This window comes from Trachurus japonicus, chromosome 10 (assembly GCF_045865225.1).
Source record: "Trachurus japonicus isolate A0001 chromosome 10, Traja_1.0".
Taxonomy (NCBI): Eukaryota; Metazoa; Chordata; class Actinopteri; order Carangiformes; family Carangidae; genus Trachurus; species Trachurus japonicus.
The window spans coordinates 38,159,158-38,185,944 of NC_140916.1; the positions used below are offsets into that span (position 1 = coordinate 38,159,158).

A 26,787-nucleotide genomic window follows, 5' to 3' on the forward strand; every position below is an offset into this window, starting at 1 on the left:
GCACTGCTACGCTGAGACAAAAGAAATTTAAATTTTAGGTGAACTATCCCTTTAAGAAAATCCGATTCCCTTTAATTCACATTCAGTGGGGTGTTTTGTGATTTTACCATAAAGTTTTAACACTGACCAAGTAAAAAGTTCATATTAGAGTCAAGACATGAACCGTGATGATGTAAATGAGTTTATTTCAGGTTGATGAGAGGAAGCCGTTTAAATACATTATGGGCCACAACATGTTGTGTTGCTATGGTTACTGTGATGAAGACCCGAGCTTTGCTTTGCTTTGCTGCAGCAGCTTAATGGAGCTTGGGACTGAGTAACATCAGTGTTCATTTGTACTCAGACACAAAGTTGTAAATGTAGTTATTATTCCACCACCATATCCCCTGAATGTTGTCTAATGATGACTGCTCTCATTAACAAGCAGCCATGTTATAAACCTGCAGCCACAGCTGATAGATATCTGTGTGAAGATATGACATACTGTATGTTCATGACTTGCTATACAGAGGACGGAACAAGAACTTCTGTGTGAGATTGTGTTTTGTTGGAACCAATCAGGCAGATGAGGCGGAGTCACAGACAGGAAGTGAGGAGTTAGGCCTCAGAGGTCCTCCTCCTGATTTCAGCCACAAGGTCAGCTCTGCAGATGTCCAACTGAGGAGAGACGACAGGAAAAAGAGGCAGTGAGGTCAAAAGCCTTTAACCGTCATCTCACCTGTGCAATTTATTCTATCTCTAGCTGTTTGTTTACAACCTGGATAAGAGATTAAAGGGATAGTAGCATTTTCTTAAAGTGGGGTTGTATGATCTACAAATAGCCCCTAAGTACTTTAATTGCAGTAGAAGACTCTCTGCACTCCTCCCGTTAGCAACGCCAGCCCATAATAGCCCTGCCCAGAGATTTACAACATACAGTGTTGTGAACAGACCCAAAGAAACGGCCTATTTTCACGGCCTAAAAGAGGTTTTACCTGAAAAGAAAATACACAGTTCCATTGTTCGCTATAATATAATTTTTTCCAGCCCTCAAAGTGCAGGAAAAACACAGTTTTTATTTGGACCTAACCACCTCACGTATCCCTCCGCCCAGGGTTAGCGCCCGCCGATCAGCAGTTGGTTAGGTCCAAATAAAAACTGTGTTTTTCCTGCACTTTGAAGGGCTGGAAAAAATTATATTATAGCGAACAATGGAACTGTGTTGTTGTTTTTTTCAGGTAAAACCTCTTTTAGGCCGTGAAAATAGGCCGTTTCTTTGGGTCTGTTCACAACACTGTATGTTGTAAATCTCTGAGCAGGGCTATTATGGGCTGGCGTTGCTAACGGGAGGAGTGCAGAGAGTCTTCTACTGCAATTAAAGTACTTAGGGGCTATTTGGAGATCATACAACCCCACTTTTAAAAAAAATGCTACTATCCCTTTAAGCCGGGATATGCTGGTTATCCTGCTGAATTTAGATACATGTACATATCTCTAGCTGTTTGTTTACATCTGATCACAGACCTGGGGGGTCTTCCATCAAGCTCGCTCAGCTCAAAGTCTGGTTTAAATGGCCTCGTCTCGCTTATTTGAGTGAGAGTTCAGTTCCATCAACATGGCTAAGATTAGCTCCACCTCGGTAACCATGGAAACATGGTTCTAGCTAAGCCGGACACTTCGAGCTAAGCTCCGACTTCCCGTTCCATCAAAGTGGTTAACACGAATGCCAGCCTTGTAACCACGGCGACTTATGCTGCCGGCCAATTCTGGTCTGGAGCAGGATTAAGGTGAAGATTAACTACATTTATGTTAAAAAAAAATGTCCAAAAGACAGTTCTGCTGGTGTTTTTACACACTCACCGTCATGTAGCTAGGTAATGATAAAATGATAAGATATAAAATAATGAAATTCATATTAAAAAAAAAAGTTAACTAGCCTATAAAAAAATTAAAAAGATAAAATGTTAAGATAAAATTAAGGTAACACTTTACAATAAGGGTCCCTTAATTAACGTTAGTTAGTACATTATTAAGCATTAATTAACTGTTTAAAGATATATAAACAATCATTATTATGTATCACTTAGGGTTAGGAAACATAAATTAATGTAGCCTATTACTAAGCAGTTAATTAGGGCCACGGGCAATCGCCCCGGGCACTGGTCCCAACAGCTATGAAATAGCTGCAGGGACCAGTGCCCGGGCGAAGCCCGGGCACTACTGTTATTGTGTGGATTTTTTCTTATTATTAGTGTGAATGCTGGAAGCATTCACACTATTGTTATTCAAATCTTTATACTTATTATTATTCTTACTTCTTTCACCCTTTTTCAGCAGTTTTCTGCTCCTTCATACTTTGTGCTATTTCAACAATTCATATATCAAAACGTGCAGCTTTTTCAGGACAATATTGCTATTATTTTTCTCTTTCATACTATTTATACTTTTTAAAATATTTAACTTTTTGTGCAATTTTTCTCTCATAGGAAATACATTGAAACAGTCTTCAAACTCTTCAAATCTTCTGCTTCATTCAGCCTCTAATAGCTTCAGCATACTTTCAGCTACAGACTTCATTCAACTTTTAAACTGTTCACAAACCTTTCAACTATTCAGCTATATCTCAGCTTATTGATATCTTCAACAGTTTCAGATATATGTATAGTTTTAAAATCATTAAAATTTCTGACAAAATTCAGATTTAACATGAAAGTCAATGGGACGGAATGTTCGGACGTTGGCAGTTGGCAGAGTGACAGAGGGTCTAAAAATCCTCTCACATTTTTCTCTCTATCCTGTCAGTACGGCCACAGATTACACTCTACACACATAATTTCGGGCATGCTTGTAGACAAGCTCATCCTTGATCTCTTCATGTGCTCAAAAAACCAGAGAGACGAACACAATTTGAACTGGGAGCCTCCGAGTGCGGCCACTTCCCTCCCTTCCTCTCATTGACTCCCATTCAAAAGTAGGCGCTGATTTTCTAAACGTCCCAAAGTTTCCAACCTGCGACACAATCAACAATTTTTACTCTAGAAACACCAAAGTGACACGGACGCGTTCAGCAAGGTCTTATGGTTCGGAAAATGTAAACCTTTTGCTCGTACTAAGTACAGATTTGTCGTACATTAGATCTGTTTGAGGGTGTCACAGAGCAGTTAAAGCCTATGGTTAAAGCTGCCACCATGCCTTAAAGCCACCAGCCAACAGTTACATGGTAACCTCAACATGGCAACCTCACCATGGTAACCTCACCATGGCAACGTCACCATGGCAATGCACACACATTCTCTCTGTCTGACTGTCTGTCGGTCATACACACACACACACACACACACACACACACACACACACACGGACACACACTGACCATACACTCATATCCAACACACATATCCAACACACACACACACACAAATGGACACACACTGACCATACACACATATCCAACACACACACACAAATGGACACACACTGACCATACACACATGTCCAACACACACACACACACACACACACACACACACACACACACACACACACACACACAAATGGACACACTCACCATGCATACACATCCAACACACACACACAAATGGACACACACTAACTACTACACACACACACAAATGGACACACACACACACAAATCCAACACACACACACAAATGGACACACACTAACTACCACACACACACACACACACACACACACACAACAAACATACAACCACTTACCAAACACATACACAATTTACACAATTACACACACACACAGACACACACGTACACACAACAAACACACACACAAATGGACACACACTAACCATGCACAAACAGACACACACGTCCAACACACACACATTTCATACAGTTGTCAGGTCAGAACTTTTTGTATATCTTTCTCACTCTCTCTCACACACACACACACACACACACACACACACACACACACACACACACACACACACACACACACACACACACACACTTTTCCTACAGTTGTCTGACTGTTTTGTATGTACCTCTCTATCTTCCTGTTGTAGTTAATGGACTCGTTGCTGTTAATTTTGTTCTTTAGCTATTTAAACTGAAAATACACATTTCCCCATTCTGGTCATGTTGAACACATTGTTTTACACGTATCCTAAACTACTGAGGCTCTTCTCAACCATTTCACACCATTAAACCCGCTGTTTACATGTTCTACTCCTCAGCTAATGCTCGATCTACTGTATATTCTTCAACAATGTTCTTCTGCTGTCAGTTTACAATGTATTTCAGTAGGCATTAACTTTTTTCCAAATTCAGTAATTTTTCAAACTCTTCTTTGACAATTCAAGTAATTTCCAGCCATTTCATACAAAGTCTCACATCTTCTACTTTTAAATATATTCTCAGCCATTGCTTCGGCTATGTTAGTGCTGGTTCATCAGTTGTCCTTCCTGTCAGGTTAGCTACAGATTTCAACTATTTAAGCATTACATTTAAACATGCAGAATTTCAATGTTTTCTTCTCCCTTTAGCATTTCTACTGCTTTTTACCTTTAAAAAGGCATTCATCTCACACTACAAGTTATATGTTTCAGCTTTTTCCCTCCTAGGGATGAATAAAGTATTCCTCTACTCTCTACTCTACTCTACTCTACTCTACTCTACTCTAGCATTAGTCTTATCAACATTGCTTTAGCAGTTTCGTCAACTAATTTAGCATTGATTCAACAATTTCTTCAGCTGATTCAGCATTGCTTCAGCAACAGCGTTCAGCTGCTTTCAGCATTCACACGCATTTTCTGCAGGAAATGCTATCTTTTTCTAGTTCTCCTTCATCTTCCGGACGCTTTTTCGGTTCGCTACTAGTCCTGCAACTCGAAGAGTTGCAGGCCAAATTATATATCAAAACGTGCGTCTTGATCGGGATCGGTGTGCTATTACTTTTCTCAACAGTTTACGAATTTTTCGCGACGTAGTCGCGAAAAACTGCGCAAAAATTTTGCATGTAAGTCAATGGGACGGGCGAAAAAAAAAGAGCGAAAAAGACCAATCATTGGAGTTTAACAAAAGTCTACTGCTCAGGCATACTTTCACCTAGAGACTCCATTTAAACTTTAAACAGTAGACACAAGTCTTGTGTATTGTCGCATTACTCCACGTTTTGATACGTCATATAGTTTTTGATCAATCCCTGATCAATGACCATGATCATTTTTGGAGAGATTATGAGTTTATAATGGGTGTGTATTGCATAGAATGTTCGTGTCAGAGTGCGTGACATCATCGGTTAGAGTGGGAGAGAGTGAAGAAACATTCTGTATTTTTTCTTGATAAACTGTGAGCACGGCCACAATTTACACTCTACAGACATAATTTTTTCAGAATTTGTAAGACAAACTTGTTATCTCTCATGTCATGTGCTCAAAATATCAGAGAGACTTACAGAACTTACAGAATCAGCCTCTGAGTGCGGCCACGTCTGTCTCTGCTCCTCATTGAGTCCAATACAAATATTTTCTGAGAGGAGCAGAACGGCCTGATGTTTTAAAACTGCCAGCGTCGCCAAAATATTTACTGTAGAAACACCAAATCGTACCGAAATTTTCAGTAAGTCCTTAGAGCAACGTTGATCTGTGTTTTGTTCTGATAGGAGTTACCGTTTTGTCATGCTAAGCCTAATTGTGAGACCGGTTTAGAGGCAGAAAATGGCTCTATTTCTCCACGTTTCTGTCTGTCTCAGCCTGCGGGGGCCCCTATCGCCGTGGTAACCTCTTTGATCCTCAGGCCAGGGCTCGTTAACTTCATAAACAATCCACCTGGCGCTCGTTTAAATGTTTATAAACACAGACACAGCTAAATCAGACTGACACAGGATGCAGCTACTAACTAACTACAACACACACACAGACTCTAGAGCCAGCTTCATGTGATTACAGTCACACACACACACACAAACACACACACACACACCTTCATGTGATTAAAACACAGTTAACGTGCAACAGAATTTAAACTTAAACCATGATTTAATCTGGTTTTAAAGTTAAACCTTGTTGGTGTCACACACACACACACACACACACACACACACAGACACACACACACACACACACACACACACACACACACACACACACACACACACACACACACAGGTAACCTAATGTGGTTACAGCTCCTCCATATCAGTGCTTATAGAAAGATGATCATGTGTCTGTCTGATCAGCTCTGTCTTGACCTTAAGATCGTGGGTTTGATTCCCATGTTGACAGAGATGGCACAACCCGCAGTAGCTCCCGTGGCCCATTCAAAATTTCCCGAGAGGAAATTTTCTAGTTAATGTTTACTACTCAAAGTTAGTTAATAAATTAAAAGTTGAATAATGTAATTAGTTATCATTATGTATGCATTACTCAGCGTTAGTTAACACATTAGTTTTCATATTAATGCTTAATAATGTACTAACTAACGTTATGTAAGGGACCCTTATTGTAAAGTGCTACCAAAATTAATTAATAATAAAATGAAACTGAGGCATTTAAAACTGCTATTCACTATCACTTCATCTCCTTGAATTGATGGATTTGGTAAATATGATTTTCTACAGTCAATTCTGAAATATATGTGACGAACCATATGAAATAGTTGATAAATGTGATAAATAATATCACTTGTTAAAATAAATTAATACGTTTTGTGAATTTATTTAGGTCTTAGGCTAAATGAATTGTTATAGCCTATCACTACTAGTATATTCACTTTGTCCCTTTGACGAGGGGATTAAAGTATCTATTTGGACTTTTACACCTTTATTCCTTATTTTCTTTTGTATAATAGTAGGTAGGTAGGGATATTGGGGGAGTTCTCACTAATTCAAGCTTCAAGATTACACCATAGTCTGGATTTTCTTAGCGACTTTGATGGAATACCCCCCTGAACTACATCAGGTGTAGGAGCAGTCTTCAGATTTTAAATTGTCATGTGGATAGATGGAGGAGGAGGAGGAATTCTTATCAGGGAGTTGAAAAATGTTGAGACTGCAGCAGTCATTAAAAGTAGCATTTTGTGTGAAATTTGGATAAAACCCTTGTGATATTAGTTTAATATAACTATTTAAACTGTTGTGTAATCTGTTAATTACAAACAAGTGAAAAATGTAAATGTTGCCTCTATGGCAGAGCTTTTAGGTAGGGCATGTTTCAGGTAGCTTTGAACCATTTTATAGCTATTGCACGTTTGCCCGTCTGTTGCCCAAGGTTTCTCCAATTTTTCCCTGTTAAAAGGGTTTTCTATGGAGTTTTTCTATGGAGTTGTTGGACAGAGGATGTTGTTATGATGCCATGTGAAGCCCTTTGAGACAAACTGTTTGTACAAATGGGCAATACAGATAAAATTAAAATAATTAAATAAATAAATAAAACCTAATATGCAGTGGGGGTTGAGCAATGTAGGTAGGCTTGGGCGGTAATACCGTATACTGCAGGTGTTTAAAAATAGCAACGGTATCAATTTCAATACCGTCATGAAAAAATGCAATGCACTTATATAGGAGATAAGGATTAAATATTAAATAAAAGTCATTTCATGTCTAAAATTGATTATATGTCCAGTGACACTTATGTGTGGTTGAATTTTCAGTTAGTTTTATATGTTTTAACCTACTTTTACCTCCCTCTTGACAAGAAAAAAAAAGTAGGGACCGGACTTGCCGTGCAGTGTAAAAGCAGTTTGACAGCGAGTGCTTGTCACGACTTCCTGTATCTGGTCCTTCAAAATAAAAGCCCTATAGCCTTTCATATACAGTTCAGTCATATTGATTTTGACTTAATTTTGACAAGACAGGGCTCCAGATGTTTGTTTGTTTTTTCCTGTGACCAATCGACCAATGAGATGTTGGTCTGCTAATGTTTAGCCCTAGTATTCAGTTTCTGAATGGTTAAGACACAAGCCAACGTTTGGTAATGACACTTACGTCATAATTTTTAATTAGTCACGGTAATACCGTATACCGTGGTAAAATGTGGAGGAAGTTTGACGGTATCAAAATTTGGATACCGCCCAAGCCTAATAGGTCAGTGTATCTTTTGGTCATTGGATTTTCTTTTGATGAATGGGAATTAAAAAACAAAAATCATTGGTTTATTCTATTTTCGTTTTGAAATATTAACTAAAATGTAAAAACAGTTTGATTTGCATGTTATATGTCACATGACAAAAAAATAAAGTCAGCAGTCAACAGAAACAAATAAACAGACCAAAAACCCTTTTTTTTTCATATTTTGTCACCCAGGTGTCATTTCCAAGGAAAGAGCTCCAATGAGCGCTATGGTACCTGTGTGTTTGTGGTTCTGTCAGATATGATTTCAGACATAGCAAAACGAGGCCTGACATCTACAGAAATCTGTACGCATATCAGACAAAAGTGGGGGCAGAGGAGGATTTTCTGCAACAAGTTTGAGGAGATTTTAAGCAAAAAAAATGGCAGAAGCTTGAGTCCCCAACGTACATCTGAGGTGGCAAAAGTTATAATGAAAGTATGAACCTGCTACAGTATATCTCAACTTTTCCCTTCTTCTACTCTCTTTGTTGTAAGTGTGCATGTGTGCGTATGAAGACTTTGTCCCCCACCAATTGGGGGGACAACCGGGTCTGTTGTCCCGGCCCAGGGCAGGAGGGGGCCCTCATTAAATTATGGAATACTGTTTCAAAATAGGCCTATTTGTGGAAAATATAGCTATGTAATATTTGAGTTGGGGGTGGTGGTGGTGGTGGTGGGGTCCTAAGATTATCTCGTCCCATCCCGGGCCCAGGCAAGACAATCAACTGGCCTGATATAGACCAGTCCGGCCAGCACTCTTGCCTTGTAAATTACAACTTCCAGTGCCAGAATGAGAAAAACGTTTGTTTTTTTGTTTCTGTCGTCTAGTGATTTTATTTTTGTTATATAAAATAGAACATGAAAATCAAACTGTTTTTAAATTTTAGTGAATTGTTCTTTGATACTCAAAAAGAAGAATGCTTTGTGTTTCAATTTTATTTTGTGTATTTCAAAATGAAAATCCAATAAACCAATCATTTTTTGTTTTTTAATTCCCATTCATCAAAAGAAAATCCAATGACCAAAAGATACACTGACCCTAGTAGATGGATAGACTGACAAATCTATTGCCCCATGAGGCCCAACCCTGTCCAAGTACTGTGTGTTGTAGGGTAGTAAGGTAAAGTAATGTGTGAAGTCCAGCTGAGTCACTCTGAAGCAGAGGGTGATGGGTCAGCAGTGTGTAGTGTGTGTACTGTGTGTAGTGTGTGTAGTGTGTGTACCTACCTCCTCTCTGGTCGACACCACACGCAGTTTGACAACTCCGTCTTTCAGCTCCTGTTCTCCCAGTATGGCCACCAGGGGGATCCCCGACTCCTCGCAGTGCTGCAGCTGACTCAGCAGTTTGGGATTCTTCTTGTACATCATCTCTGCCTACACACACACACACACACACACACACAGTCAGTCTTAACAGGTATGATTATCAACTCACAGTGCAAAAACCCCTACATTGAGATAAAAAAAGACCTTTAGTTCTACGCTACGGAGGCTCATTATGGGATTTCTTGGTTTCCCTCATCAAACTCATCAAATACACAATCCAACAACTCCACAACGCTCTGGTGGACAAGTTGTGAGCTGCACATTCACCACGCTATGAGATAATAACACAACGTTACCACACAGAGTTGTTTTAGAGGGAAATTCATGCAAAACCACTGATGCACGTTGCCTTCAGGGACAGTTTTTCATCAACAGTCTCTGTATTTCCCTCTACAACAACTCTGTGTGGTAACGTTGTGTTATTATCTCATAGCGTGGTGAATGTGCAGCTCACAACTTGTCCACCAGAGCGTTGTGGAGTTGTTGGATTGTGTATTTGATGAGTTTGATGATGAGGGAAACCAAGAAATCCCATAATGAGCCTCCATTAGTAGCGTAGCTCTGAGCAGCTCGCCGCTCTGCTCCGCCGTTCTAAAAATAGCTTGCACCGACAATTAAAGGTAACGAACCTACTGCTATGACTATAGGGATTATGGTAATGGGCCAATTTGCCAAAATATTGAACTATCCCTTTAAGATAAAAAGACCTTTAGTTCTGTTTTTCACATTTAAAGGGATAGTTCAACATTTTGGCAAATTGGCCCATTGCCATAATCCCTACAGTCATAGCAGTAGGTTCGTTACCTAAAAAAATACTACACACTGAGCCTTTAAACACTCACATACCTTAATATTAGCGTTCCAGAGCTCAGTGACCAGCTTGAGTCTCTCCTCCAGCAGGTTCTTCTGGGCCGACGCCACCATGATCTGAACCTCCGTGGTCCGGACCTTCTCTGCCGAGGCCTGAACCACCACACATCATTATACATCACTAATGATTCTAATATCAGTCCCTCCAGGAATTCGCGATGTTGCGATCACAACAATTAACGCAAATTCAGCCAATCCCCGCAAATTTTTGCGATCTTGCAATTTTGTACAATCACCGCAACTTTTCCGCAAATTGGACCAATCGTCGGTGCTTTCCGCGAGTTACGCAGCAGAGAGTAGCGAGTCTGGACGGAGCGGTGGTTGAAAGTGAGTCCACGGAGGAACAGCGTGGCTCGGCTGACCGCAAGAAACTTGATACAACGTGCACAAAGTGATAAGTAAAGGAACACAAGCTGAGTTGAACGTGTGTGAGTTGTCCTGGTTGACCACCCGAGGCTGTGCCCCCCCGCAGCACTCGCCGAGGGGGAATCCAGTGAGTGCGCCACTGCAGGGCCGGAGCAGAGCAGCCGGCGGCCAGGTGCCCCTTCCCCCATCCTAAGGCCCTGGACTTGAGTAGCCACCCTCCCCTTTTTATTCAAAGACTGGACCGTTTTAATGGCATTTTAAAACAGTTCTTTTACTACTACCATTTTTAAACAGACATTTTAATTAAAAGTAAAACAACTTTCAACTCTAATTTTCCTGTGCCTTTCTTAACAAGTGGGAAATTGCTGGTATAACAGGACCTCGCATTATTTTGTGACGTTTCAAAATTTTCAATTTTCCTTTGATTTTTAATTATTCAGAACAAAACTGCAACTTTTTTTTGCAACTTTCGCTGTCTCCCGCAATTTAATCGCAACAAAAGCGCTTAAAACCTCGCAACATTCACCGCAATTTTTTGAAAATGTGGCCGCAAAATCAGGCATTTTAGGCCGCAACAATCACAAAAAAAGCCCGCAAAATCCTAGAGGGACTGTAATATCAACACACCAATTGAAAAGGTGAGGCAAACATGACAGCATGATGTAGCAGAGCATCACCTCAGCCTTCTGCTCCATGATGGAGAAGACCCTCTCGATGCCGATGCTGACCCCGACACACGGTACTTTCCTGCCTTTGGGGTCGAACATGCCCACCAGGCCGTCGTAGCGCCCCCCCCCGGCCACGCTGCCCACGCTGACGCTCTCCTCTGCAGCCGGCGGAGGAGCTTCAGTGGAGGAGACCGAGACCGGGTCGGCACTCGACTGGGTCAGCACCGCTTCGTAAATGATCCCCGTGTAGTAGTCCAGACCACGAGCCAGACTGAGATCAAAAACCACCTGGGGAGGGAGAAGAAGCACAAGAAGTAAGGACAGGTGAAGATACCAGAGGGGAACAGTCACATTACCAGGGCCGTTGTATAGGGGAGAAAGGTGATGATAACTCTAGGGGCCCAGCGCCCAGTGGGGCCCATAAAAAACCCCAGTAGTCTAATCTTTGTATGACTGATTTATTCTGTGTAAGACCCTGACTAATACTCATAGTACACTGTAAAAACTCAACATCTTTCCAAGAATATTTGTCTTATTTCTTGTCCAAATGTCTCATTTCTAGTCAAAGCTAATCTCTTTCCACTTAAAATAAGACTCATCACCTAAAAATTAACTTGTTTTTAGATAATTTTCACTTAAATTCACAATAAATAGAAAAATCTGCCAGTGAAAGTAAGTTTTTTGTGCTTGTAATAAGGAAGAAAAACTTGCTCCACTATCATATTTTTTCTACTTATTCCAAGTGAAAATCTGCTTGAAAGGAGTAAAAAGTGTCTAAAAACAAGCTGCTTTTAATATGATGAGTCTTATTTTAAGTAGAATGAGATTTGTTTTGACTATCCAGAGACAATATAAAAATACAATATTCATTACAAAATTACCCGTTCCCCCTTGACAAAATTAAAAGTGTTGGGGACCACTCAAAAAGAGAGTTGTGAGACACCAACTAATAAAATCATGAATAAAAAAAATGCACATTATAGTACCATACAAACAAAACAAACAAAAACAAAACAAAACAATAGTTTTATGAACTGGAACTCATGAGAGACAGTCTTCTATTGAGGATGAGGTGGCAGGCTTTGGCACATTCGTTATATTAATGCAGTGTTTGCCAGCTAAAATTACACACAATTTATTCACATCATCATCAAGATCATTAAAATGAAAATAGAAGTTAGAAAGTGTACTAAATAGGTGTAGTATGTGACGGCTGCTCTCACCTTGTCAGTGACCTGGAACAGCTGCAGGTAGCTGAAGAGCAGCTTGATGTCAGAGAGACCGGCACACGCCTGCTTGCTCTTAGACATCTTCTGGTCCTGAAGGAGTTGTTCTGCCAAGTCCATCCCACCTTTCACACACATACAGCTCCACGTTTACACACTGTATAGCAGGTGGACTTGTTTTTGTGTCCAGCCGTGATAAACTCCACCTTGTTTTTGTTTCCATCCTCTATAATTACCTACCTAACCTCAACTGCTAACTGCGTTGATATATGCAATTACATCATCTACCTACCTGCTCCACTATGGAGGGGCTGTGACTATGGTGGGCCCAAACGAGACTCATCAATTAATGGGAAACACTGCTTTTGCGTGCATTTGAGCATGAAATATGTTAAGTTAAAGGAATACGCTAACATTTTTTGCCTCACTCCCGAGTCCATGACCAGCAGATAGACACCATTCTTTCGACTGTGCGTGCAGCAACAAGGGAGATAGAGCCGTATCACCCGTAATTAGCTTAGCTCAAACACTGGAAGTGTATGGGTAGTGTTAGCCTGCCTCCACCTAAAGTCGCTAATTAGCTTAGTTCAAACACTGGAAGTGTATGGGTAGTGTTAGCCTGCCTCCACCTAAAGTCGCTAATTAGCTTAGTTCAAACACTGGAAGTGTATGGGTAGTGTTAGCCTGCCTCCACCTAAAGTCGCTAATTAGCTTAGTTCAAACACTGGAAGTGTATAGGTAGTGTTAGCCTGCCTCCACCTAAAGTCATCAGAGAAACTCTTCAACAACTCTAAACGGACCGATCTTCGTCTCAGAGCTACAAAACTCTCCGGTAAGGCATCTTGAGCGGTCAAATGCCGCTAACGGGACGAGATCGGTCAAAACGGAGGGTTCAAGCAAAGACGCTTTATTTTGGTTCAAGCTAGCTACATCGAGGGTAGGTTAGCTTCCTATTTCAAAGTAAAAGCACAAATTCTATCGTCATGGTTTTCTGTATGTAAAGGGCAACGGGTGTCTTATTTTGTGGAAGTAACCGGAAGTGCGTTGGTCACAACGGCTAGCTTGAGTAGCGCCGAATTCGTCCGAACAAAATAGTAAACAGCTATTTAGACAAATTAACGACACACTGCTGATCTAAACGGCTACTTTCTCCCCTAAACATGTTTGAAATGTTGATAAAGTGATATATTTACAGAGTCTAGAGCTAAAATGAAATCAACTTCTGACTGCTGATTTCGGTTCGGGTAGGAGGCAGGCTAACACTACCCATATACTTCCAGTGTTTGAGCTAAGCTAATTAGCGGTGCTGGTCATGGACTCGGGAGTGAGGCAAGACACGAAAAAAAAAGGTTGGCGTATCCCTTTAAGTTGCCCATCCCTAGTCTAGATCTAACAAGCACCGACATCTCTGCCGACATCTACTATGTCTAGTGTGAATAATCAACATATATATATCAATACAATCAGTTAAAACACAATCATGATTCATATCCATACGCCACCAGACAGGCAACACAAGGCCGCTTCACGCTTCCTAAACCAAACACCAACTTTCTGAAGCACACAATAGAATACAGATCAATTAAAGCACGGCCAATAACTAAACTCACATACAAACTAAGATTCAAAAAGCAAATAAAAAAATATCTTGGAATTTCATATCTGTAAAATAACATACACACACATACACATGCACACACATGCACACACAAAGGGTCTTATGTAGGGTAATAGGGTCTCTTGTTGTCATTTTCATTTGTTTTACCCTCTTATTTTATTCTTTTTATTTTATTTTATAACTGCTGTACATCGGAGTTATCTTACACAGGTTCTTTGATGTGGATGATAATTGATTGTACAGATTTAATGTAAGATTTTGTTGACTTGTCTTTCATGTTGTGATTGCAGATTTATGTTTAAATATGTACTGGTTTTAACTGTTTAACCCCAGGAAGACTAGCGGCGTTCTAGAGCGCAGCTAAAGGGGATCCTAACAAATAAAACAAATAAAAAGAGGCGGCTCTCACCCTGCATACTGACATACTGCCCGATCTGGTCGGCAGCTTCCTCTGACAGGCCCTTCTCATTCACCATCTCCTTCTTCACATCCTCCCAGGCCATCTGCAGGAGGGAGGGGGGACAGGGTCAGACACACAGCAACCATCGATAAAGTAGAAAACACTGAGCACACAGCACTGTGTACAGATGTACAGTACCTACAGAAAATTATAAAACGGAAAGGTGAAATCCAGCGATCTGATTGGTTGTTAACCGTGGTATAATGAGCATATACCACGGCTACTATTCTAAAGCCTTATCACAGCGTAGGCTATCACTCCGCCTCAGGCACGTATGACTGGTATGAATGGAAGTTGTTGTCATGTATCCATGACAACGGACTGTTGCAGTCCGTAGCAACAGACAGTCGATGTTTTTACGATGTTAAAAATGTAGTAAAGTAGTGTAATTGACATGTTGAAGGTGAACTTTGACCTCCAGAGGGTTAACAATGGTAGAGGGGACTGAGCAGTGACAGAGCTACTTGGAGCTAACGTCTGGAGAGGTGGGACTAGTTTTTTCACAGTGGGGCTATTTTATTGGATAATATGTATTTCTGGTTGAATAAAACTATATAAATTGATTGCGTATCCGTCTTTCATATTGTCATTATTGGTAACCGTTTTATAAAAGCAATATATCACTCCAGTCCGTGGTCTATGCTCATTCTACCACTCTAAGGGGGAACAACGCCCCTTAGAGTGGTAGAATGAGCATAGACCACGGACTGGAGTGATATATTGCTTAATCATCATACCCCCTTGAAATAGCTCGACTGGAGGAACTGCGCAAATCAAAGTGCAAACCACCACCACCACGTACCTTGTCCAGTTTATCGACTGTGGAACAGATTGTTCGGAACTTGTCGTCGGGGACTCCACACACGGCGAACATCCCGTCGAGGATGCGTCTGTCGTTGACCTGCGAACGGAGGAGAGAGTCACAGTGGTTCAGCTCTCTGCTCAACATTTACAGGGTTTATACAGGAATCTTGAAGTTAATTTCAATACCTTTTTAAGACTTTTTCAAGACCTTCTCAATATTTTTTAATACCTCACTGCCACTTCAAGCTGTAACCATTTACATCAGTGACACTTTTAACTGAACAGTTTTAGTTTGTGATAAAGACTATAGACCACTATGATACAACATAATTCAAAAAAGGCTGGATAATAAATCAAAGGCAAAGTTCATCCAAAAAAAAACATTGCTCAACTCTCAAAAATACAAAAACAACAATCTTCTTTTTTTTTTTCATGAACCGGTTCATCTTTGTTTTTTAATAAACCAAATAAATTCACACACTTCCGCAATGTTTTTTACAACTCAAACTCTTGGACGGCTAATTCAGAAAAAATACCTTCAATATTTAAGACTTTATAAAGTCGTGAAAAGACTTTTTTTTTTTTTTTAATCAATTATTTATTGTTTTTTTTTTACAGACAACTGATAGGGCATGAAAGGAAACACAATCGGTGGGGTAGCATAATGAAATACTGCCTTTGTTATCTTCGTTTTACCCCATTAATCCCCTTCCCCCCACCCTCCTCCCGAAGAAATCTGAAGACTGACATTGAAAACTACATGATAATATATAATATATTTTTAAAAAATCCAAATTAAATATTATATTTTTTATGCCTGTGTTCCAACATTTTTCAGTGCCGATACTTCTTTCAGTGTCAATACAACTTTTATTACAATGCCAAATTTTATTTTCAATGCCAAAAATTTTTATTACAATGCCAAATTCTGTTTTCAATGCCAACTTTTAATGTCAGGGAAATAGCTCCATAATAAAAAGCCAAATAAGTTACATACTGGGGCTTTAACAAAAAAAAAAAACAGCAAATTTGTTTAATGGGATCTTAAAAGTCAAGACAAACCTTGATACGGAAGTCTCCAAGGTCCAGCTCACTGAGGATCTCATGGACGATCTTTAGACACTCAGCATCTGGAATCATGGCGTCATACTGCCCTGCAATGTCGAAATCCTGACACAGACAGACACACACAAATGAACTGATGTAAAGCAGTAGTAGTAGCGTTGTGTTGTGTTGTAAAACCAAGCCATGATGTTCCTTAAGATCCAATACAAACAACTATCCGTGTTTGTGAGAGTTCTATTCAAATATAATAGTTGCAAAGTTACTACGTAGAGATTTCTAAAAAAGCAAAAGCTCCAAAATGCAAACAAGCTGTCATTTATATCATAGGAAATGGGAATTTGGAGTAATGGTAACATTTATGTTATTTCAGGCTGCACTGGCAGGGCCGTTGTATAGGGGAGAAAGGTGATGATAACTCTAGGGGCCCAGCGCCCAGTGGGGCCCATAAAAAACCCCAGTAGTCTAATCTTTGTATGACTGATTTATTCTGCGTAAGACCCTGACTAATACTCATAGTACACTGTAAAAACTCTACATCTTTCCAAGAATATTTGTCTTATTTCTTGTCCAAATGTCTCATTTCTAGTCAAAGCTAATCTCTTTCCACTTAAAATAAGACTTATAACCTAAAAATTAACTTGTTTTTAGATCATTTTCACTTGTTTCACACAAATTTTCACTTGAAATAAGTAGAAAAATCTGCCAGTGAAAACATGTTTTTTGTGCTTGCGATAAGGAAGAAAAACTTGTTCCACTATCAGATTTTTTCTACTTATTCCAAGTGAAAATCTGCTTAAAAGAAGTAAAAAGTGTCTAAAAACAAGCTGCTTTTAATATGATGTGTCTTATTTTAAGTATAATGAGATTTGTTTTGACTAGAAATGACATTTTGACTAGAAATAAGACAAATATTCTTGGTAAGATACTTGAGTTTTTGCAGTGTAATGCTGCATTAGCATCAAAACAAGGTAGGCTAAATAAAAAATGATAATACATACGTAGTCTAAGAAAAAAAACGGAAAAGTTAGGGGGAGGGGCCCACTTTAGTATTCTTTAAGGGGGCCCAGAATTCCTAGCAACGGCCCTGCTGCACTGGCAGGTAATTGTAAATTCTCTAGAATAAAAACAGATACAAAGGGGTTGCCATGAAGACAGTTATATAGAGTATGATGGCAGATGTTGAGCAACACCCTAGTCAGGGAATTAAATAGTTCCTCAACTGCAAAGGAATTCAAATTACAAGAAGAGGACAGGTTACAATCAAACCACACTGATACACCACAGGGAGAAATATGTGTCAGTGACTCACACACTGGTAAAACTCTCGGTAGCGTCCACGTGTCATGGCAGGGTTGTCACGACGATAGACCTTTGCGATGTGGTAGCGCTTGATGTTGGTTATTTTGTTCATTGCAAGGTAACGGGCAAAGGGAACCTGAAGGATGTCGGGTCAAGGACAACAAAGCATTCATTCACTGCTCTGGAAGGAAACTCAGGCTCAAACACCAGTGGGATTTATACAGTAGGGATGTCATTTAATAAGATTTCACTGATAAGAATGGCATTATCAATTCTGCTTATCATTCTAATTTATCGATTTCATGATTGATTGGGTTAGAGAGCACTACTGTGTGTTTTCTGTCATACTTCCACTGTTCTATCTAATAAAGGCAAAAATGACAAAAAAAACTGCTCCAAATAGCAGTAAGGTACCACGGAGTATTAGGGCCACATTGACAAAGAAAAAAATCACAAAACTCCGACTTTATTCTGGTAATGTTATGACTTTTTTCTCGTAGGAAATGTACGACTTTATTCTTGTAAATTTACTACTTTATTCTTGTAAATTTACAACTTTATTCTCGTAAATTTACAACTTTATTCTCGTAATGTTATGACTTTTTTCTCGTAGGAAATGTACGACTTTATTCTTGTAAATTTACGACTTTATTCTCGTAAATTTACGACTTTATTCTCGTAATGTTATGACTTTTTTCTCGTAGGAAATGTACGACTTTATTCTCATAAATTTACGACTTTATTCTCGTAAATTTACAACTTTATTCTCGTAAATTTACAACTTTTTTCTCATAGGAAATGTACGACTTTATTCTCGTAAATATTCTCGTAAATGTACGACTTTATTCTCATAAATGTACGACTTTATTCTCGTAATGTTATGACTTTTTTCTCGTAGGAAATGTACGACTTTATTCCCGTAAATGTACGACTTTATTCTCGTAAATTTACGACTTTATTCTTGTAATGTTATGACTTTATTCTCGTAAATGTACGACTTTATTCTCGTAATGTTATGACTTTTTTCTCGTAGGAAATGTACGACTTTATTCTCATAAATGTACGACTTTATTCTTGTAAATTTACGACTTTATTCTCGTAAATTTACGACTTTATTCTCGTAAATGTACGACTTTATTCTCGTAAATTTACAACTTTATTCTCGTAATGTTATGACTTTTTTCTCGTAGGAAATGTACGACTTTATTCTCATAAATGTACGACTTTATTCTCGTAAATTTACGACTTAATTCTCGTAATGTTATGACTTTTTTCCTCATAGGAAATGTACGACTTTATTCTCGTAAATTTACGACTTTATTCTCGTAATGTTATGACTTTTTTCCTCATAGGAAATGTACGACTTTATTCTCATAAATGTATGACTTTATTCTCGTAAATTTACGACTTTATTCCCGTAATGTTATGACTTTTTTCTCATGGGAAATGTACGACTTTATTCTCATAAATGTACGACTTTATTCTCATAATGTTATGACTTTTTTCTCGTAGGAAATGTACGACTTTATTCTCGTAAATATTCTCGTAAATGTACGACTTTATTCTCGTAAATGTACGACTTTATTCTCGTAAATATTCTCGTAAATGTACGACTTTATTCTCGTAAATGTACGACTTTATTCTCGAAGTCTGTGTTTAGTTTTTTTCCTCAATGTGGCCCTAACACTGTCGTTACTGAGGCAACAAGGTGAAGCTGATCGAGGATACAGTCAGGTCGTATCTGAGGGACAGCAGCTCTCCGCCTTGGTCTTTCAGGTCGTAGATGAGCTTGGAGTCTTCTCCGTACTTGCCCGTCAGCGTCTCCTGCAAACCAGCATCAGACGGTTATGACCTTTTCACGACCAGCTAACACGTGATGAGGCTGAGAACTGCTGCTGCTGAAGACGTACTGTACCTTAAGCTCAAACACGGGCGTGTCGATGGTCTCGGCCCCGTGGCGTTTGAAGCACCGGACGATGGTGTTGAACACCTTCTCTCTGATGGCCATCTGCTTGGGGCTGTAGTCCCTGGTTCCCTGACAGAGAAAGACATGTGCCATGATTCCCTTTATTGTGCGTCTTTGTTTTTTTTATTATTAAAGGGATAGTAGCATTTTTTTAAAAGTGGGGTTGTATGATCTACAAATAGCCCCTAAGTACTTTAATTGCAGTAGAAGACTCTCTGCACTCCTCCCGTTAGCAACGCCAGCCCATAATAGCCCTGCCCAGAGATTTACAACATACAGTGTTGTGAACAGACCCAAAGAAACGGCCTATTTTCACGGCCTAAAAGAGGTTTTACCTGAAAAAAAATACACAGTTCCATTGTTCGCTATAATATAATTTTTTCCAGCCCTTCAAAGTGCAGGAAAAACACAGTTTTTATTTGGACCTAACCAACTGCTGATCGGCGGGCGCTAACCCTGGGCGGAGGGATACGTGAGTTGGTTAGGTCCAAATAAAAAGTGTGTTTTTCCTGCACTTTGAAGGGCTGGAAAAAATTATATTATAGCGAACAATGGAACTAAAACCTCTTTTAGGCCGTGAAAATAGGCCGTTTCTTTGGGTCTGTTCACAACACTGTATGTTGTAAATCTCTGGGCAGGGCTATTATGGGCTGGCGTTGCTAACGGGAGGAGTGCAGAAAGTCTTCTACTGCAATTAAAGTACTTAGGGGCTATTTGTAGATCATACAACCCCACTTTAAAAAAATGATACTATCCCTTTAAGCTGTTTAAAATGGAGCGATTTCTTCTTTAAAGTCAAAAATAATATAAAATACAACAAGTGTCACTTTCTCGTTAACTGAGGATCAAACTGTGACGGCTGAGATGAAGGACTTGTATATGTTGTAACCGTGCTTGGTCAGCTATCACCAGTGCCAGTAGGCTAATCTAACTAGCACATTTACACAGTTTATCCTTCCTGCAGACACTCTGAACAGAGGTGATGGAGTCTCTGTTTGGTAACAGCTCATGTATTAATCTGAGATCTGACGAAAGCTTCTGCTATAACAGAAGACAAATTGTAACTGAGATTCTCTTTGAATCTGTGTCTTTTTGTTCTGAATGATCAGATGTTTGATGCTTTATTGATCCCAAGCTGGGAAACTACTATTATTAATTCACTAAAAGGCCTTAGGCTGCTTGCTTTGTGTCTCTGAAACTCAGCTTTTATGTACTTGAGATGGGGGGGGGGGTGTACAAGTCCCTGTTCTATGAAAACTAAGTATCAACATTTCATTTGGATTAACGTGTTTAACCATGTAGGTACTGGGATGTAATGCCAGGAAGAAGTTGATGAAAACAGATTTTAACATTCTCTATGTGTAGCCGAGAGTTTGTGTGTGAATAAATGAGACTCACCTTTGCCGTCTTGAGGACAAACTGGTGTTTTCCATCATCTCCTCCTAAACGAGCCTTCAGCTCCAGCAGTTTGGCTACTTCTTCATCGATCTTCAATACACACACACACACACAGACAAGAAGATAAGAACTTTGTTAACATGGAACATGCCGATGTGTGAACATGGTACACCAGTCATAAAATACATTTGAAATCCAAACTGTGATCATTTATACATACATACATACTAATGGAGCATGGGATAGGGACATATGACATCCTGCTGAGAGCTGGTTATGAAGACCGTTATTATAAGAATAGAATAGGTACTTTTATTGTCATTCAAAATACACAGTGTGCATAAAACAAAATTTCGTTTCACTGACTCTTGGCACAAACAGAAAATATATATGTATATATATAAATAGATTAAAAACAAGACAAGTGAGGTTGATCGGTCAATAAAGTGCTCTGTATGCATATGTGCAAAAAGAATAACTATTTTTATATTTAAAAGGATCACAGTTAAAATGTTAAACATGTTGAAAGTGGCATGTGCAAAAGTTAAGAATTCAGCCGAATTCAGCCGATAACAAAGAGCACATGGAGATTAACGTATTAAAAGAAATGATTTTCCAACAAAGTAAAGATAGATGGGCATTAGATATTTGGGGTAAACCAAAGCTGTGTACTTAACTGTGAAATAAAACAGGTATTTGGCCCAGAAAACTATGTTTTGTATAATTTGTCTAAAAAGAAAAGATCCCTGAGAGCTGGTTTGGTCTTCATATTGAGACAGGCAGATATGTCGGCACAGCAGAAAACCATAGAATTTGAAATTTATGTGACATCCAAGAGGTGGAGAATGAAATTCATTTTGTGTTCTACTGTCCTTTCTATGACTCTATAAGACAGACTAGACGGGATGTACCCAAAAAGTGAAAGTAAGGAGCATTTATGGGTACAAGTCGGGAACCGGCCTACTTTACATATTTCAAGGGTGCTGAATCCAAAAAACTGGTACCCAAGCGAAATTGTGAGTTTTTGACCTTCTAATTTGCATATCAAAATGGCCGCCAAATTGCCTATCTTGCTCAGTTGTTGGACCATTTTCCCCAAGTTTTTTTATAAGTAGGCAATCAAAGATGAGGAAATTAAGTTTCTAGATCTATGGTCTAGGGTCAGAGCAAGTATATAGTGTAGGCTCACTGCTTTTTTTATTGCAACCGTCTTACAATTTAGAGAACAAATGCTTAATTTGCATAAAAAACATGAAATCTCAGACAACTTGCAATGGATCTTTTTCTTTGTTATCATATAATATGGTGTACATCATATGTCATATCAACAGGGAGAATTTCAGAGTAACATTTATTGAATATTTATGTCCACTTTAAAAGTGACACATACTAAATGCTTAATTCCACCTTAGAAGTTATACATTTGCATGTATAAAAAAGCAGTGAGCCTACACTATATCCTTGCTCTGACCCTTGACTATCGATCTAGAAACTTTATTTCCTCATCTTGATTGCCCACTTACAAAAAAAACTAGGGGGAAATGGTCCAATGACTGTGCAAGATGGGCTTTGGTGGCCATTTCGATATGCAAATTAGAAGGTCAAAAACTCAAAATTTTGCTTGGGTACCGTTTTTTTTGGACTCAACACCCTTGAAATATGTAAGGTAGGCCGGTTCCCAACTTGTACCCAGAAATGCTCCTTACCTCTTATAGAAGGCCTTTTTTCTGAAATCTGTCTAGACTAAGACACAAATAGTTTAGTAAGTTAGATCCAAATAAGGAATGTGTGTGGTTGGACGATGCTGAGAAGCTAAAACATCTTTTTCAGTTGAATATATTTACATTTTCTTTATTTCTTGAAAAGGCTTGAGCAATGAGATGAAGAGCGATATATAGTTGAGTACTGAAAGTAATCTGAAATTGTTTATTTATGTCACATACATAAACGCACAACAAGAAGGAGCTTTCGTGTCCCTATCTGTGGAGCTAAACTATGGAACAGTTTGAATGTGGGGTTAAAAGAACGTCCAAACATAATCCAGTTCAAAAAGAAATACAAAGAAATTATTCTCAGTATAGAAATGAGGGTGTCTGACAACCACAAGGTGCTTATTATTATTATTTATTTGGGTATTATTTACCGACTTAGTTTATTTATTGCTCGGTTCATGTTACTTTCAGTTTGTCTTTGTATGTATGAATGTGTTTGTATATGTTTTTATATGTATATGACTATATAGAGAGATAAAGATTAGTAATCATATGTTAGAATAAATCTATATGTATATAAATATAATAATATATTAGAATAAATCCAGTTAAATAACTCATAAATTAATTTACTGTATAGATTATAATGACTAGATAACTTGATAGATAATTTATGAATAAGGGGTGGGAGTAAATAAGTTTTACTTCTTCTCACTCCTTTTCGGATATGAACAAACAAACAAACAAACAAACAAACAAAAATCTAATTACCTTTATTTTCAATTATTTTATTTTAGTTTATTTTGTTCATATGTTGTCTTTGCAAAGTTTTTATTTGTTATGTTTGTCCATTTTTGTATTATGTTTTATTTCTTTTAACATGTCCGAAATAAACTTAAAGGGACAACCAGGAGTTTCTATTCGGTTATAAAAAAGTCTGATATGAATGTGGATGAATCTCCGTTACCACTTGTTAATGGTCCATTTTAGATAAATCTATGGTTTTGTCTCTATGGTTATTTTGTTATTATTAGTGGTGGTGGAAATGCTGGGCGAGCCGACCAGCGTTTCTTTACTTTCGGTTTCGTGGCGAGTCATGAGAATAACGCCGCCGTATGAATCTCCGTTTATGGTGGGAACTACGACGGTATGTGATCGTCTTCCAACCTCTGACTTTAATTCTTGATGAATGAAAACATGAGTCTGTCTTGCGCCGGTCAAAGAATTTCACGGTGCGGAGGCTCATAAATGTAGTGTGGAAACACTTCACTTTAACAAAACTCCTCGTTGTCCCTTTAAACTAAACTAAACTAAACTAAACTAAACTAAACACCTGTGTGGCAGGTAACACCAACAGGAAGGACTGTCTAGTCTTTGTTTTCTTGTATTTGTCATTAGATGTGTCTTGTAATCCCATATGGGATGGGCCACAGTGGTGGCATGACACGAAAATAAGAATTCATTCATTCATTCATTCATTCATTCTTTTAGTTTAGTTAATTTAGATCCCCATTAGCTTTTGCCACGCAGCAGCAGCAGCAGCAGCAGCTATATTCTTCCTGGGGTCTTTCCATCATAATAAATGACAAATACAAACCATTAACACACAACACATTAATACATAAAACAAAAATACATACAGAAAACACATACTCAATACATACACATACAAAACAAAACATCCAAGACAAACACTTAACATAATGTTACCCGCTCCTACATTAAATCACTACACAACAAGGATACCAGGACCCAATTTACAAATATAGGCTACTAATGGTCAAAATTGCGATCAAAATAATAATCTCTTAGTTTCATTTTAAAACTAACCATGTTTCTTTGTTGTATGACATAATTCTAAAGGGCATTCCACTCCTTCATAGCTCTATATAATACTGTACCTTGAGAGAGTGCCCTGGGTAAAATAAAATAACCTCCAGCAGCATGTCGAGTTTCGAGTTCATTTATACATACAGTATGTTCACAGCACAGAGGCTTACCTGAGCCACAGTGATCCCAGAAAAAGAGTGCAAAGTTTGGACACGTGTTGTGGCCCGAAAGCCCATCAGACCCGAGCAGGCACGAACACACAGCGTGGCCAGCATGTCAATACACAGCACAAAAATGGAATGGGAAAAGAAAAAAAAAAAAAAAAAAAGCCAAAAATTGGAGGATCAAAAGTTCAGCAAGGCATCATGGGAACATTATGTTTCAATTGTAATGTCCACAGCAGCCGGACGCAGGGAGTTGAAGGAGAGTTGTGCAGTTTCATCCAGACGAAGGTGAAGGTGATGAGGAGGAGGATGAGGAGGAGGAAGAGGAGCCATCCAATCCACAGCCAGGCAGGAAGAACAGGAGAAAATTGGTAACTAAGCAACCCTAGCACTAGCCGAGGGGGGCGGGGCATGATGCACCATCATCATCATCATCATCATCATCATCATCACAGCGTGGAGGATAGAACATGAGATGTACCAAGTCAATCAAAGGGGTTTCCCCAACGCAGCTCGTACAGCAAACACACAGGGACAGACAAAAACATGCACTCACTGCACACACACACACACACACACACACACAGGCCTATGGACAGACTGAAAGAGACTAATAAGTGTCCTATATCTAACTAACTTAAAGGGATAGTAGCATTTTTTTTTAAAGTGGGGTTGTATGATCTACAAATAGCCCCTAACTACATTAATTGCAGTAGAAGACTCTCTACACTCCTCCCGTTAGCAACGCCAGCCCATAATAGCCCTGCCCAGAGGTTTACAACATACAGTGTTGTGAACAGACCCAAAGAAACGGCCTATTTAAAAAAATACACAGTTCCATTGTTCGCTATAATATAATTTTTTCCAGCCCTTCAAAGTGCAGGAAAAACACAGTTTTTATTTGGACCTAACCAACTGCTGATCGGCGGGCGCTAACCCTGGGCGGAGGGATACGTGAGTTGGTTATAGGTCCAAATAAAAACTGTGTTTTTCCTGCACTTTGAAGGGCTGGAAAAAATTATATTATAGCGAACAATGGAACTGTGTATTTTTTTTCAGGTAAAACCTCTTTTAGGCCGTGAAAATAGGCCGTTTCTTTGGGTCTGTTCACAACACTGTATGTTGTAAATCTCTGGGCAGGGCTATTATGGGCTGGCGTTACTAACGGGAGGAGTGCAGAGAGTCTTCTACTGCAATTAAAGTATTTAGAAGCTATTTGGAGATCATACAACCCCACTTTAAAAAAATGCTACTATCCCTTTAAAATGAATGAGTAGCCTAATATTCTGATCAGAGGGGTGAATAGGCTATATTTAGAATCTGGTGCTATCAGACCTCACATAATAATACTAACACTATTACTGAGTGTTATTTTTGTTATTAATATTGTCATTGTTATTCTTATTCCTCCTTTCTACTTTCTTGCTCTATTGAACACCGTCTGTGGTCATCAGCTTATTGCATCATCTGTACTGTGTGCTGTGCTCACGTTGTAGTGACAGGTTGAGTTCCGTCGTGTCACCAATACAATAATACAACACCTCTCCTCTGTTATTATTACAGTCTTCTATTATTATGGGCTGTATCAGTGGCTTTGCTAACTGCTAACGTCCTGTCCATTATTACACAGTGTTCTCATTAGCTTAGCTTAGCTTAGCTGTGCTGTGTAGTATGAATGAGCTTCGGGCTAAGTGGCTAGCAGCTGTTAACATGTCTGTCTGCCGGTAAAGACTAGAAAAGAGAAGAGGACTGACTGACCTGGTCTTTGCTCGCCTTCTCTGTCTTCAGCTTCCGCACCACTTCGCCCTGAACTTTAATGGCTTCTTGTATCTGAGCCTTGTTGTCCTCCATTGGTTTACAGTTACAGTAGTAATGTGTCTGAGCTGTTCAAACATCCATCCACCCGGTGAAACCGACGCACAGAGAGAGGCTGCGGAAGCGG

General features: G+C 39.1%; 1 protein-coding gene across 2 annotated transcripts; it reads right to left on the reverse strand.

The window, feature by feature from the left end:
* Positions 1-328: 328 nt before the first annotated feature.
* On the reverse strand, positions 329-26,779 carry hars (histidyl-tRNA synthetase). Of its 2 annotated transcripts, none has more exons than XM_085788615.1 (13): positions 26,604-26,779; positions 21,140-21,229; positions 19,691-19,810; positions 19,504-19,599; positions 17,786-17,911; positions 16,474-16,581; positions 15,410-15,508; positions 14,557-14,650; positions 12,527-12,654; positions 11,313-11,591; positions 10,246-10,362; positions 9,301-9,447; positions 329-657 (listed from the first exon to the last, which is right to left on the reverse strand). In XM_085788615.1, the coding sequence occupies exons 1-13, from the start codon at positions 26,694-26,696 to the stop codon at positions 598-600; spliced, it is 1,557 nt and encodes a 518-aa protein (XP_085644741.1). In that variant the 5' UTR covers positions 26,697-26,779; the 3' UTR covers positions 329-597. The 2 variants fall into 2 exon arrangements, with proteins under 2 accessions (XP_085644741.1, XP_085644740.1); XM_085788614.1 differs by lacking the exon at positions 26,604-26,779 and adding an exon at positions 24,852-25,359.
* Between the last annotated feature and the right edge of the window lie 8 nt (positions 26,780-26,787).

Excerpts from the sequence above, each read along its gene's own strand:
- hars (XM_085788614.1), bottom strand. The coding sequence starts at position 24,956 with ATGCTGGCCACGCTGTGTGTTCGTGCCTGCTCGGGTCTGATGGGCTTT. Across the intron at positions 17,912-19,503 it reads CCCTCAGATACGACCTGACT|GTTCCCTTTGCCCGTTACCT; the intron begins GTATCCTCGATC and ends GACATCCTTCAG. Across the intron at positions 658-9,300 it reads TGGTGTCGACCAGAGAGGAG|TTGGACATCTGCAGAGCTGA; the intron begins GTAGGTACACAC and ends GTCTCTCCTCAG.